This window comes from Hippocampus bargibanti, linkage group LG10 (genome assembly GCF_051943395.1).
Source record: "Hippocampus bargibanti isolate YZ-2025 linkage group LG10, ASM5194339v1, whole genome shotgun sequence".
NCBI classification, from domain to species: Eukaryota; Metazoa; Chordata; class Actinopteri; order Syngnathiformes; family Syngnathidae; genus Hippocampus; species Hippocampus bargibanti.
In genome coordinates, this window is record NC_142743.1 from 9,910,641 (window position 1) to 9,925,435 (window position 14,795).

At 40.6% G+C, this 14,795-nt stretch overlaps 2 protein-coding genes and 1 pseudogene across 6 annotated transcripts in view; all 3 read right to left on the bottom strand.

Annotated features, from left to right (window-relative positions):
* LOC148892343 (caskin-1-like) overlaps nt 1–688 on the bottom strand; it is a 46,968-nt gene extending 46,280 nt beyond the window's left edge. For all 3 annotated transcript variants that reach the window (XM_089006539.1, XM_089006538.1, XM_089006536.1), the window contains exon 1: nt 308–688. In XM_089006539.1, the coding sequence (XP_088862665.1) occupies nt 308–401 (94 nt within the window). In that variant the 5' untranslated portion in view covers nt 402–688. The remainder of the gene's footprint in view (nt 1–307) is intronic.
* A 687-nt stretch (nt 689–1,375) lies between these two features.
* Nucleotides 1,376–11,647, bottom strand: LOC148892344 (suppressor of cytokine signaling 1-like; annotated as a pseudogene). The gene is made up of 4 exons (XR_016116229.1): nt 11,526–11,647; nt 6,947–7,330; nt 4,101–4,282; nt 1,376–2,814 (listed from the first exon to the last, which is right to left on the bottom strand). The product of XR_016116229.1 is annotated as a suppressor of cytokine signaling 1-like (transcript).
* On the bottom strand, nt 7,202–14,252 carry LOC148892345 (ATP synthase F(0) complex subunit k, mitochondrial). 2 transcript variants are annotated; one of them, XM_089006123.1, is made up of 4 exons: nt 14,055–14,252; nt 13,093–13,185; nt 12,901–13,007; nt 7,202–7,330 (listed from the first exon to the last, which is right to left on the bottom strand). In XM_089006123.1, the coding sequence occupies exons 1-3, from the start codon at nt 14,121–14,123 to the stop codon at nt 12,909–12,911; spliced, it is 261 nt and encodes an 86-aa protein (XP_088862249.1). In that variant the 5' UTR covers nt 14,124–14,252; the 3' UTR covers nt 7,202–7,330; nt 12,901–12,908. The 2 variants fall into 2 exon arrangements, with proteins under 2 accessions (XP_088862249.1, XP_088862248.1); XM_089006122.1 differs by lacking the exon at nt 7,202–7,330 and having other exon boundaries at nt 12,817–13,007.
* Nucleotides 14,253–14,795: the final 543 nt, after the last annotated feature.

The window sequence follows — 14,795 nt, forward strand, 5'->3', positions numbered from 1 at the left end:
CTGTGTGTAGTTTCAGAAGAAATCCCAGTTTTTTCACATGCATGCAACGTCATCACAATCATGCTGACGTCACAAGTCACATACATACGTCCTCTTGAACCTCCCATTCGTTGCTTTTTCGCAAACACACACACACACACACACACATACACACACACGTACACAATCTGTGCATAGAAAAAAACTGTGTAGTTATCCAGGTAAACAAATGTCACACACAAACACAAATGTCAAACATTTCGGATTCATTGGAGATTATACTTTGTGTGCGTGTATGTTCCTGGGGGGGAACCGGGCATCTACTCACTGGCTTTCCCGGGCCGAGGTCTCTGCAGGAGGCGCTGAACTGTCTGCAAGTCGTCGGTCTTGACGGCCTGGAACAGCTCCTGGTCCTTCCCCATGTCCTTCCCTTTCCTTCTGCGTCCCGCCGCTCTCCTCCGCCGTTAATCCGCTGCTACATCCCGACGCCGCTCGGGGCCTCCCTCTGGAGCAGAGGCGCGCACGGGGGGAGCGAGGTGCAACAACTCGCGGGAAAGGGATGCTCCAAATCGACGGGCTGAGCGCTCCAGCACCGTCGCTGGTTCCGTTTCGCATCCGCTGTTTCTTAAACGATCTGACAATCGTGTCCGCGTGCGCGCGTGTGTGTGTGCGTGATTTCACCGGCTGAACGTTGCGTTGGAGCTCTCGAGCGCCCTCCTCCTTCTTCTCCTCATCCTCCACTTCCTCCCAGCTCACGTGTCACGCACGGGGGGGGGGCGCTCGCCTCGGCGCCAAATCGAGGTAAAATGAATACAGGGAAGCTTCCACATACGACTTCGATCTCTTCCATGAGCGCGGTCGTAAGTCAAAAACTCGAGTTATGAATCACCATTAAAATTAAATCTGAATGCTTTAAATTAGTTTTGGAAATGTTTTTGAAATAAGGACATGTTGTGGAATTGACATTTGAGGAGTAAAACAAACAAACAAACACAAATATAACACGGTTGATATATATATATATATATATATATATATATATATATATATTATATATATATATATATATATATATATATATATATATATATATATATATATATATATATATATATATATAAAATCGCATCTCATCCGTCTCGTCCATCTCCGGTTTGTCTCCAGCACAGAGGCACTCATCCTGGCTGCTCAAGAGCAGGCCCTGAACACCAGAGCCATAGAGGCAGGGATATACCACACCAGGCAAGACCTACAAAGTGTAGGTCTTGCATAGAGGCACCTGAGACAATCCAACACAAAAAAGTAAAGTAGAGCAATAAAGAATGTTGCAGGAGTCAGTTCAGAATCTTCAGAGTGCTTTTTTGGCATCTTCTGGCATCTATCCGCAATTATTGAGTAAACACTTTTTGAGGTCAGTCAATGTCAACGTGAGCATCGCAAGCAAGGAAGCTATTTCAACATTCACTTTGGTTACTACATATATTTATTCCCGAATAGTATTTTTAGGAAAATACCGTACACGTAATTACTCATCAGTGACATTATTATCCCAAGAAATAAAGCTGTGACCAGAACAAAGGAGGAATACATATTCGTGTTACACAAATTAACACGACCATTGTGTTACAGTACCTGTCATTAAACCTCCCAACCTTTCATAGGCAACAAACAGGAAATTACCTCCCCCCAAAAATGGTTTCATACAGTATTCGTAGGTCACCAAAATTGTTTTTATGCCCCCTAGTGGACATTTCTTTGTTTAAAGCACAGGTGTCAAAGTCAAGGCCCGTGGGCCAAATCCGGCCCGCCACATCATTTTTTTCGGCCCGCGAAAGCAAATCAACCTTGTTAAATTCCATGATGATTGCTAAAATCTGAGCCAAAATGTCATATTTTTGGATGTCAACCACAATAAAAGTCATTATTGTTGACTTCAGATTTGAAAACGAGTTATTCATTAATTTGCTGTGTGCTCTATATGTAATATTTGGAGGGCTTTAAACATTCTAATGGGTTCCCCAAATTCATAACGGACCTCGAGAGGAAACCATAACTACAATATGGCCCGCGGCAAAAAATTACTTTGACACCCCTGTCCTAGATGGTCTCCATTGTTGCTCTCGAAATGCACACATTTATGCAAGTATTTTTATTTTTCTGTTTGATCTTGAACTTCGGATCATTGGCTTTGTGACATTAGTTCATTCTTGGTGTTTTCTTGTGCAATTTTCTATGAATAAATATGTTTTTGTTATCACACTTGTCATAGCTTGCACACATGCAGCCTTGTGCAAACTTTGTCGGTGCATTTTTCTATAAATAAATATTTGTTTTGTGATCACACCTTGTCATAGCCTGCACACATGCACACGCGCGCGCACACACACACACACACACACACACACACACACACACACACACACACACACACGCACACACACACACGCACACACACACACGCACGCACGCACGCACACACACATGCACAGTGTGCGTGTGTCACATACCCCCTATATGGAGTAAGGATAGGCAAGAACGTAGTCTTTCACCTCACCGCTGAGTCCTGCTAAATATCTTATGTTCTCAGCTCCATACGTACGCACCATCGCTCTTCTGCAAATCTGCTTGAGGCACTCGGGGCGTTGCTGGCGATACGGTAAGGTCAGTTTGCACGTCGGGCCCCTGTAGTAAGCCAGCAGATCGAAAAGGGAGGCGAACGTTTTTTGGCTCCCGCAAAGAGCAAAGAGCAACTTCCGGAGTAGCACGCGGACGCTGGTTGGCCCGTCGTCGCTGTAGTAGCTCAGGGTGAAGAACACATCCGGCTGCCCGCTGTCTCTGGAAAGACAAGATTCAGTCATTTGCATGTCGTTGTGGTTTGTACCATCAGGTGTCCCATCCAATTTTTTTAATGTGCAGGAATCACTGACTTGAATACATAACACCTGCTGGACTCCTTCAGAGACATCTACGGGTAACATCCGACTTACGACCGGGTTCCTTTCCGACAAAACGGTCATAAGTCAAACGGTCATAAGTCAAAATGCATTCAAAATGGCCAACGGGAGGTTTATACGACAGGACAGTATACGATGTCAATCTGTTGTTTTTAAGCAACGTTTTCTATTGAATATATACTAAAATGTTGACAGTTCATTTATAAATCTTACAACTTTTAGTGTCATTTTCATCATTTTATATTTCGTATTATCAATTTTTATTACTGTGTCGGCGCACATGCTTTCTGCTGACCCAAATATGCCAGCTGTTGAAAAATCTCCAGAAGAGGTCACCCAACACACACGCTCGGACTCAGCCGGTCGCCCAAGTAAAAAAGTTCTACCAGTTGCCCTCTGCGCGGCCGTATCCCGAGCTGACGTGCCGCCCGACCCAGAGCCGCCGACTCGCCGTGAAGCAGAACGAACCGTCTCAAAGAGGCGGCGGCGCCGACCGTGAGCCCAACGCAGCGTTATAAATAAACATCCTACTTGTTCGATATTGTCACGTTCGGTTTGACAGCTGGGGGCGGGGCCGCACCTCCCTGTTTCCGCCACCTGCTGTCAATTCCTTCATCAGGACGCTAAAACGGGACGCTGTCAACTTGTATTTGAACTTTGTAGTACCCTGGACTTTCGATATCTTCGGGGCTCGTGTTTTACCCGGTCCGAGGTCCCGCACACATCCCGTAAGTCGTATTATCTTTCGGGATTGTTCCTTTTCTGCACCACCATGTGCGAGTTGCTTTTCGCCATTGGCGTAGTATGCGGGTTGGGTTCCCTTTGTACCCCCCCACTCGTCATTTTTGGTATTCTTTATTTTTGATTATTCCCCTGGTCCTCTTTTTGGAACCAGCGCTTTGTGTTGTCTCTTAATAAATCATCCTGCACGAACCTCCGTCTCTATTGCTTGCTTGGGTATCGAGACATTCAATATATATATATATATATATATATATATATATATATATATATATATATATATATATATATATATATATATATATATATATATATATATATATATATATATATATATATATATATATATATATATATATATATATGTCAGATTTGTCATTTTTCATAGAGGATAAATAGAGCTTTTTTTTTCTAAATGAAAGTTACCGAATGAGAAAGGTGCCCAGTGATGCCAGCCTGAGTATTTTGTGCGCTTCCTCCATGTTCATCGCTCCCCAGTAGTAGGAGCTGTGTTGGAGCTGCTGGTGAGTTCGATTCACCAGTTTGTACTCTTCTGGGCTGCTGAACGAACGCAGGTGAGTTGGCAAATTGGCCTTGTCTGTTCCATTCTGTACACGTACAGTGAAAAAAAAAGGACATGAACATCTCAGTGTCAAATGTCTTGTTTCCAATTTGATAAAGTCTTGATTTATCATTTAGACATTTGGTAACATTCTCATCCAACACTCCCTTCATCCAACCACCAGGAGGCAGGAGAGGACAGTCATGCACACATAAAGGAAGAGCTCATTGTAGTATTTTTCTTTTTTTACTGGGACTGTAAATGATTTACTCAAATAATAATAATATTTCTACTGTCCTAGTTGTCATTTTTCATAAAGAAGCTTGTAAATATTATGTCTGTTCAAAAATACTACACATTCCTCAAAATATATCCGTGGCAAAATACGGCACAGGGGCCAAATCGGGATTGCCCCACAGTCATTCTGAAATCAAAGTAAAACATTTGTGGCGCTTTTATTTTGAAATTCTGTCTTTTAAGTGGATATATATGACGCAAATATAAGCGTGGATCTGACATGATAATAGTGAACGCAAATCTATGTTATAATATATCATTGTACAGTGATACCTTGGCTTATGAATTTAATTGGTTCCCAGACAGAGTGTGTGAGGCGAAAAGTGTGTATCCCACCATTAAGGAAACCATCAAAATGAGAATAATCCGTTCCCAGGTCCCCACAAAACATAATTTTCTACTTTGTAATTTTCTAAGCCTTAAAACTACACAAAATATACCTTATTTTACATATAATAAATGTGCTATGGTAATATAATTAAAGAAACAAAATATACTTTATAATAAAGTGGTTTTATTTACCTTTGTGATGGTCGTTGATGTCTTGATGGAATGGAGTGGCAGGTTTCATCAGCATTAAACACGAACGTAGCCTTCTTCTTTCACCATCTTGAGGAATGATCCCTTGTAGGTGCTTTGCCTGCGATAATTTTACCTGGTTCCTCATCAATTGTGTTCTGTTTAGCTGGGTTGATAGCTTTTTGCATCAAGTGTACAGATGGCTTGTGCGGGATATTTGTGGAGCCTGATTGATGGGAATTTCAACCTTGCAGTCGAAACTCTGCCTTTGAACTTTCAAAGTTTAAATGAGTCCAAATTTCACTGTTTTCTATCCATTTTCTCATTTTCTCCCTGTCGTCTGCCTGTCTCTTTCATGTTTAACAGCCTCACGCTCTCTGTCTCGCTGTCTGTAACCCCCACCCCCTAACTGCTGCGTTCTTGACCAATCACGTAGCTTTAACCGAAGACTGGGGGCGGGGAATAGAGGACAAAAACAGTTGGCTGCCATTTTGTTGTTAGAAGAACGGGCTCGTTCGTGAACGACACATCACTCATTGTGGCGCTCCGTGTCTATCTAGAAAAAAAGTTTGTATGCTAAGGTAAAATTTTCATAAATTTAACCTTCGTAAACCGAAAACTTCGTAAGCCAAGGAGTTCTGAAACCGAGGTATCACTGTACATCACTTCCAAAACTATACTAATTCATATTTACATTTGTACTGCATTTGAGAGTCCTGAACAGGAACGACAAATATAAATTGAGGGACAGTACATAAAAGATATGTTCAAAATTTTCAAGTGCAATGATGACATTTCAATGACCACTTTGTATTGTCTTCAAAATGTATATTTTGGAATGATACTGTAACTGTACCCCATACCTGTCAACCGGTACGTTTTTGCCGTACAAGGTACATTTATTATGCATTTTAAGACGTGTACGACGTACAAGAAAATCTGTACGGAAAAACGCAAATTTGTCAATTATGGGTACCATCCGGTATACACCGACTATCACGAAACGGCAAATCAATCAAGTGAAACGAGTTCGCCGCGGTAGCCTCTATCTCGGTCTCGGTTTTTTTCGTTGCAAACGAAGCGAGCGGTTTGATGCTACCGTGCGTATGCGTCTGCCGCCAGGGGATTGATTTCCCATTGCATTTCTTTGGATACAATCATCAAGTGGCAATGGCCGAACCTGAATTAAAACGCCATAAATTAAATGGAAGCATTACAAAGAGTGGGAGCAAATGTCAGGACGATACGAGGGATTGATACAAGCTTTGAAGAAAGGTGTGGAATATTGTGTTGCTTGCAAAAAAGACGTGAAAGGAGCTACCTCCGGTTTCTATGATTTAAAGACGCATTTTGATACACAGAGCCACGCCAAAAACGCCAAAGTCTGGAAAACATATCGATCATACAATAGCATACAGTGGAGAACACTGTAGTAATTAAGCAACACTTGTAATTTCATCATGTATTAAGAATATGTACGGAATGATATAACGAAACACATGTACAATATAACATGTTAAACTACAGAAATAAACACGTTTGAAAACAAAATATGGTGTACGATTTGTTTGTATTTTGTAAGGGGAAATACGACAGCTTGTAAGGGCATGGAGCCGTGGAGGTTGACAGGTATGGTACCCGCGCACGTAGCATTCAATTCAAACCCAAACAACGCGCTACTTCTGAGTGCATCACTAAACAACAAGCGTTCTGGCTTCTCTCTTTTGTCAAATCAATTGACCGTGAAGCGAATAATGATACCTCCTGTGGTGTGTTTGTATGCAACAGGTACAGTGTGATTATTTAAAAGCAAAACCAACATGTTTTTCCCCCGTGAACTCCGCTTCACCCTTATTCCAGTACGACAACAATAGTAACAAGAGCCAAGCCGTACCTGAAACCTGGTTTCATGTTGTTGATCTGAGAAGTAAAGACTCTGCAGCTTTTCCTGCGGCTTCTCAGCGATGTCCTGGTTCTGTTCTGTACTCCGGACTTGTTGAAGTGCCGCAGGCTCGTCAGGAGCTTGCTTTTGTTGGTTTCCATTCTTTTTCCTTCTTATTCTTCTTCCAGACGTGTCTCTAACCATGTTGTCTGAGGGAAACCTCAGCTGGATGACCGCATATTGTACCATTTCTTCTCCGGTGCCCAGCCGGCAGAATGTCGGCTAAGGGAACCATCACCTGCTTGGTCCACTTTGCGGTACCATGGTGCTTTGAGTTGGCAAAAAAGCCGGCTGCTTCCTGATTCGATCTCTCGTTTGAGAGAAGACGAGGAAATGCTGAAATAGACGATACAATGCGTCATTCAGACATGCAGAAATGTTGACAAGAGTCCAAACAGAGGACGCACTCACAGATAGCATAAGTACTTGCATTCTGTACAATAAATAAACAAACAAATAAATAAATAAATAGTTTCCTCACAGATTAAATTATTTTTTACCAAAGTTTAGCCAAATTATTTTAAACCAGCAGATTGGGTCAAAAAGCTGAAGTTGGTTGCTATTTTAGTGTATCGAAGTCAATTAAAAAGAACATTCTTTGTAAAAAAACATTGCGAACAAAATATGATTGAATTGGATTTAGCTTTAGGAGCCTCCCAGGAGAAACAATGTTATGAAAGGAAGATGAAAGGAATGACAGAAGGAGAAGAACAAAATACAGGAGCGGCTGGAAAAGCAGCCACTCTTGCGGCGCCATCTTGAAGTCAAAAGAACAAAAACAAAACAGAATAACAAATAATATGACAACACAAAGACACAGAGAGTCATTCATTCATCTTAAGCACTTTCTGTACCCTCTTTGTGACATGAAGCAGTTCTAAATGAAAGAGGAGAGGATCAAAGTGTCCTTTTCACCAGTGGATCAGGGACGTCAAGGGGGAATGTGCACGTCTACTACAAGCTAAATGTTGAAAGCAAACACAAAGCTGTAGCATCCATTGACGAAAAGAGATTGTCTCACATCTCCTGTCCCACGTAAATCCGTTTCGATTCCAAGCCGCGACAGTTCCACAAATTACAGGCCGTATTTTTATTTTCTTTTTTTTTGTGTATAGCTGTTGTGATAACCCAATCTCTCATTTCTTGGTAACTTTAACTCTCCAATATGGGGACTTTTTAACACCTTGTTGGATCAAAATCTTGATCTCAAGGTCAAATCCTCAACCGAATGCAATGGGGATAAATAACCCAACATCGGCCTGGCCCCTTTTGGACCCAGCGCTGGGTTAGCTATTTCACTCAATTTGGGTTACTTATGATCTTTTTGTTTTTTTAAGCGTGTGAGAAGCACAGACATGTTTGTAGAAATAAAGACTTGTCAAGATGGAAGCATGTATTCACTTTTTAAACAGTCACTAATATCCCTTCGAGGACACTGATTTGCTGTGGCGACCCCTTGAAGGGAAAAGCCGAAAGAAAAAGAAGAATGACTTTCTTTCATATTTTATAATAATAATAATGATAACAAATTTCATTTAGAAGCGCTATTCAAAACTCTCAAGGACACTTTACAGTCACAGGATAAGTCTTTCTGTGGGCGAGCAGTGGCAGCCACATGCGCCAGCATTCACTCAACCCGGAAGTAACGCACACATAATATCATAATAATCTTAATATGATAATAATACATTTTATTTCAATAGATGGAGCAAATAATGGTTTTTAATATTGCTGTTACATCTGTGCCAATTTTGGAACCCTGGGAACAAATAATTGAACAAATAATTTGTGCATAATCTGCATTGTCAACATGTCAACAACAATGTAAATTTCTCCACTGTGAGACTAATAAAGGCATATCCAATCCAATCCAACATGAAATCTCTTGTTATATTAAAACAAAAACAACACTCAAAACACAATTTCAAATCCGATTCGAAATCATTTTCGTTTGCAGCCCTAATTAGAGGACAGAAAACGTTGCTCAAATAAGAGTAATTACTTTAAATACTTTACTCATTAAAATGTGCTTTGAGCTTGCCAACTTGTTTAACAACTCAAAAAGCATTTTTTTTTTTTTTTGCAAGGGGGCGGCGGCAGTTTTACACAGGAAATATTTATTGAACATGTATCCCCGTTTTTTCCACTGTATTTTTTTCAGGAGTCGGGGGGGGGGGGGGGGGGGGGGGGTTTAAAGGCATCAAACACATCTATGTAAGCTCTCAGTCGTAAAGGAGTGGTCCATCGATGAAAAAGTTTCTTCAGCCGTCATCTGTACTTCTTTGAAGGTGTCAGACGTTTTCGCTTCTTATCCAAGATGCTTCGTCAGCGAACTAAAGTCTTACTGGTAGTTTTGGCCCCATAAATATCCCTCCTGTCCAGACGTGGCGGTGCCGGACTCTGCTATGATTGGTCCCCGCGCTCAGGTTGGGGGGAGCAGAGGACTAGTCCCTGCGACGGCACTGATTACAGTAAAGTCTCGTTATATCGATATCGGTTATATCGATAGTACCGCTTATTACGATACTATTTTCATTTCCCTTGCACATTTCTAGTCTTTTTATGTATAATTAGTACCGTTTAGTACGATACCCGGTTATTACGATAATCCGGTTATTACGGTGCTCCTTTTCATCCTCCGCCGGCCATTTTTGTTGTTTATATCGATATATCCGTCGCGCCATTGGTCAACTTGGTCACGTGTCTTGTTACGTGAGCCGCCATCGGTCGCGCCATTGGTCGACTTGGTCACATGAGCCGCCATCGGTCGCACTATTGGTCGACTTGGCCGTGTGACTTTGTCACGTGACACACCATCGGTCGCGCCATTGGTCAACTTGGTCACGTGTCTTGGTTACGTGTCACGCCATCAGTCGCGCCATTGGTCGACTTGGTCAGGTGACTTAGTTACGTGCCCAGCACCCGTGTAGCAGAGCCATTTTCATTTTCAGACGCTCGCTCGTGTGTAGCAGACGAGATTGAAGTGTTTGTGTTAAAAGGTAAAAATGGGAAGCAGAAGAAGATTGATGACTTTTTTAAATTGTATACATAATACAGTAAGATGTAAGCGTTGCAGTTTCCCTGTTGTGTTATGTACATGCCCACTGTACTGTATATGAATGCAATCGTTTTTTGCAACAATGTTTCTTGTTTTGTCTGCTGAAGCGCGATGATTTTGAAAATTATTAACATTCCATACTGTGTATTAAAGGACAGCCGATGTCACTTTTTATTCAAATGTAAATAAAAATGACTTCACGCCAAGACGTCTTGCATTGCTTGTGAATCCAAACAATGGCTTCAGATTCGGATAATATGCTTTCTTGTTACACATCCAGTTATGAATATGTTTCAAATACACTGTAGTTCTGAAGATTAAAGCATACATGTTTACAATCATTAAAGAATTATATGTGCCATTTTGAGGCAACATTGGGGGAACATCTCTCACCCAAAAAAAAAGGGAGCTAATGGCCAGCTCCGTTTCTTATATGGCGCTTGGCTGCCCTCTTTTGGCGGCTTTTGTTTAATGCAGTTCGGCGCAGGATCGGATATATCGATAGTCCCGGTTATATCGATATTTTTTCGGACTCCCTTGAATATCGATATAACGAGACTTTACTGTACTTCTATTGTCCTGCCTGAGTATGAGGTCTACGACTGGCCTGATTGCCTCATTTTATCTGGTATCAGCTCATCACCATAACTAAGCCTATGTTGCCTAAGCAGTCTATTGTACGAACGATCCAAATTGAAGCTCACCCCGCCATGGCGGTTTAGTGAAGGATTTTGCTGTTTTATGAAAATAGCTTCTTTTACTCCCTTTCAAACCATCTATTTTCTTTTGCTAAGATTTTAACCTTTTCAGTGCATATGTACTGCCGATTGAGGTCCACCAGTACAATTTTCATTTTTACAATGTATTAATTAACTATATTACTTTGTTTTTCATTTGGCAACCTATCTTTTGGATGCATTAATTTTTGCCTTAATGTGTTTATCGGTTTGAAATAAGTAAGAATTTTGTGTTGCCAAAGGACTCTTTGTAGTTTTCCAGAAACTGCTGCAATGTAAGGTACTGCTACTCTTCTCCTTTTTGTGTCTTCAGAATTTTTGGTTTCATTCCCTATTCTGTCCTTTTGACATTCGTTAAAAGACCACTGAGGGTAACCACAGATTGTGAGTGCTCTCCTGATGTGCCAAAACTACCAGGAAGACTAGTTCGCTGACGAAGTATCTTGGATAAGAAGCGAAACGTCCGACACCTTCAAAGAAGTACAGATGACGGCTGAAGAAACCTTTTCATCGGCATCAAACACACATTTTTAGCTGTTGGCAGGCCCTATAACCGTGAATAACGGGGGCATACTGTCATCGAAAGGATGTAAAATTTGGTAAACACTCACAATTAAGTCACCAAATCGTGTCTGACATAACATTCAGCCAGATGTCAACTAACGCATTGAAATGGAAGGAACATGCATAAGTTACCGTTGTGCACTTATAATATTATAAACGAATAACTACTTACAAAGTTGGAGAGGACTGTTGAAGTTTATCGGCTGAAGAAACCTTCTCATCGATGGACCACTGCTGTACGACTGAGAGTTTACACAGACGGACTGTTGAAGTTTGCAACTGGACGGGACTGGAAACATGTTTTACTTTCGCTTAAACTCTTGGATGAAGAGCAGTACGCCGAAAGGGGGAGGAGGAAGAAGGGGTGGGGAGGAGAACGTGTGAGAGCACCGCCTCAATTTATGCTAAATCACGTGACTTGAAGGTAACGCAGCATTGTGCAGTTTCTCTTTCGTTGGGGCTTTTATTACCTTTAATTTTGAAAGGCACACGCCGGAAACTGGCCAGCGATGTACGGGAGCAGTTCTCTCGTTTATTACTTAAATTTTGCAGTAATATTTCTACTTACACTAAAAAGAACACGCCCAAAAATAAAAATTCGGATTAATCTCAATTCCAAAACGTACTTGACTAAAAGTACAGCATATATGTAATGTATTGACTATATTGCAAAGTCCGGTATTTGTGATTTGCATGTTTGGGGGTACAATATTTATTTGCGTATTACGTATTTAACATTAGAACATTTTTTCAATATTATTTTACATGATGTTAACAGTTTTGTTAAGTGCTTTGTTACAGCGTCGGCTGTTGTGAAAGTGCTCCACAAATCAACATGTATACATTACACGTTTCATGTTAGTGCTTATGATGACGGTACTGTACTTGGAAAGATTCTAGCATTAATACCAATAAGAACCAACCTTGTACCCCCACCCCTTTTTTGTTGGTTAAAAACAATTATAATGCATGTTCAGTCAACCATTATGTAATAAGTTGTTTGACTAATTGATAAAGGAGGTGGGCGGCCCGGTAGTCCAGCTTCACAGTGCAGAGGTAATGAGGAATAAGCGGTACGGAAAATGGATGGATGGATGAAGGAGGTGAAAAACTAATTATTTTTATCCGGTATATGGTTTCTCTATGAGGTGTGGATTCTATTGCAGTTGGTGAACGAACCCAAATCTCATTAACAACCCACAATAATGTAGCATCAGAATCTAATTATCTGCCACGCATAATCGTGTCCAACATAAGACAGCAACTGTGGCGCGATGACGGGTTTGAGCGTGTACAGATCAGAATGAAAGTGAAAGCAACTGAATGCGATTGCCTTCGCTTTTGAAATAAAGCATTACTTGACAGACCGGTTACAAATTATTTCCACTAACACCCATTACCTCACCATAACTCCAGCTGTAAATAACAGAACAGTAAAAAAGACAAAAACATGACAATACAAATCCTATCTTGACAACACAAATATCATGAAACCTTTATTTATTATCATATCATGTCCTCACAGCAAAAATAAAGGCTGAAACCACCTTTTTTGTCAGACACTGCTGTCCTTCCCAGTTTCCTTTTTGCCATGTCTCTGCACGAAATAGGCTGTCGTTGTTACTAGCAAGATGCCGTAAGTAGCCAAGACGCACTGTAAGAAAATAGAGATTTTCATCATGTCTGGATGGATCAAGAGTAAGCTAAACCAAACTTGTATATGCATGCGTGTATCATACATTTCGGCGCCCCTGCAGCGTGTAGCTATTGAAGTACTTTCTTAAACTGGTCAGTTCCATCGACGTTGGAGCCTCGATGCCAAATAACTGTTTCTGAAATGCCACAAGAATAAATACCTAAAACTCAGTGATAAATTAGCTGCACCCTGTTTGGACAATGGATGCTTAGGTTGGGATTGGATTTGGATTAGATTGGATTTGCCTCTATTAGTCTCGCAGTGGAGAAATTTACATTCCACAGCAGCAAAGTTATGAAAGAAATTAAAGTAGAAAAACAAAATACAGGAGCTGCTGGAAAGGCAGCCACTCTCGCGGCGCCGTCTTGAAGTCAAAAGAACAAAAAAATGTTGGATGATTGTTTCCTGTAACAGGTGTTTTTGCTAGAATGAAACCAATTTCTTCCTCTTTGCAAACACGTCACACGTCTCTTCAGGGTGAAAAGAAAACAAACAGTGGTAACAGTGGGGTGTTACTAGACTAACAGCATATGAAGCAAACTACACATGTCACGTTTGGAAGACTTTTCATTTCTGCTCGAGTCATGCAAAAAATGCAACACATTTCTGGTTGCTACTTTTCCCCAAGAGCAAGGCTGAAAATTTGTATTTTCTTTCATATTCGTATTTATTCTATCCTAAATGAGCATGTAACATTCAGTTCAGTAATTGAGTTAATGCAATGATTAAAAATAATCATAATCACTGCAGTCATTGCAATTGGAAAATGGCATTCTACTACATTGAGGTGGTAATTTGAATTTGAGTAATTGTTCATGAGTATGAATCTTCGTATGTGGTCTAAAATGTAAGTGCAGCACTGTGTTTGAAAACAAACAAAAATTACAGAGATTAAGACTCACGTTACTACAAACTAAAGGTAACAAGCAAAGCATGTTGACAATATAGACTTAATTTATATTTGAATTATCTCCATTCACAGAGTCAAGCAAAAATGAAGCTTACCTTCACCTCTGTTATTAAGTGTCCGAAACTCGTGAGAGGAATGCGGGTTTTTACGGGAGACGTCGGCATGACTGAACATTATTCATTCACCATACACATTGTTTGAAGAAAAGGATGCAAAAAATTGCTACCTTCAAAAATGTCTACTATTGTCTCGAAGCAAACATGAGTGTCACTTACACAATTTGCTTCTTGAGTAGTGTTCCGGGTTACTGTTATGATGAATATTGGCCAATCAAAACGTTGGTTCTTAAAGTTCGGCCAATCGACTGTTGGTGTGGTGAATGGTCGTACAGCAGCTCGGAGCCAGAGTCGACGTGTAATTCTCCCGTATTGCCACACGAGGGCAGCAAATCCAGTTTTCCATCCTTTTGACGGAAAGTTTTTACACAAATTCAAAATAAATTCGACATATTCGTAGTTATGTCTCGGGGTCCATCCAAATATTGTAATTTATTTAATATTTAACCATTTTAATCACAATGTAATCAACAAACATATAAAACAAACAATAAAATGCAAATTTGGATTTGAGTGCATACACATGATGGCAATATTGTAATTTCAACTCTAAACTACGTTCACATATTCTAAAAATGATACAGTAAACAATTGTGTGATAAACCCTGCCCAACAATCAAATGAGTAAATACACTGTACAACGTCTGTGTAAGCTCTCAGTCGTACAGGAGTGGTCCATCGATGAGAAGGTTTCTTCAGCCGTCATCTGTACAAAAGTGA

Bases quoted from the DNA above. Each gene is read 5' to 3' on its own strand.
- LOC148892345 (XM_089006123.1), bottom strand. From the start codon at position 14,123: ATGCCGACGTCTCCCGTAAAAACCCGCATTCCTCTCACGAGTTTCGGA. The intron at 13,186-14,054 runs GTAAGCTTCATT...GTGGCATTTCAG, and splicing joins ACTTAATAACAGAGGTGAAG to AAACAGTTATTTGGCATCGA. The intron at 13,008-13,092 runs GTATGATACACG...ATTTTCTTACAG, and splicing joins CGCTGCAGGGGCGCCGAAAT to TGCGTCTTGGCTACTTACGG.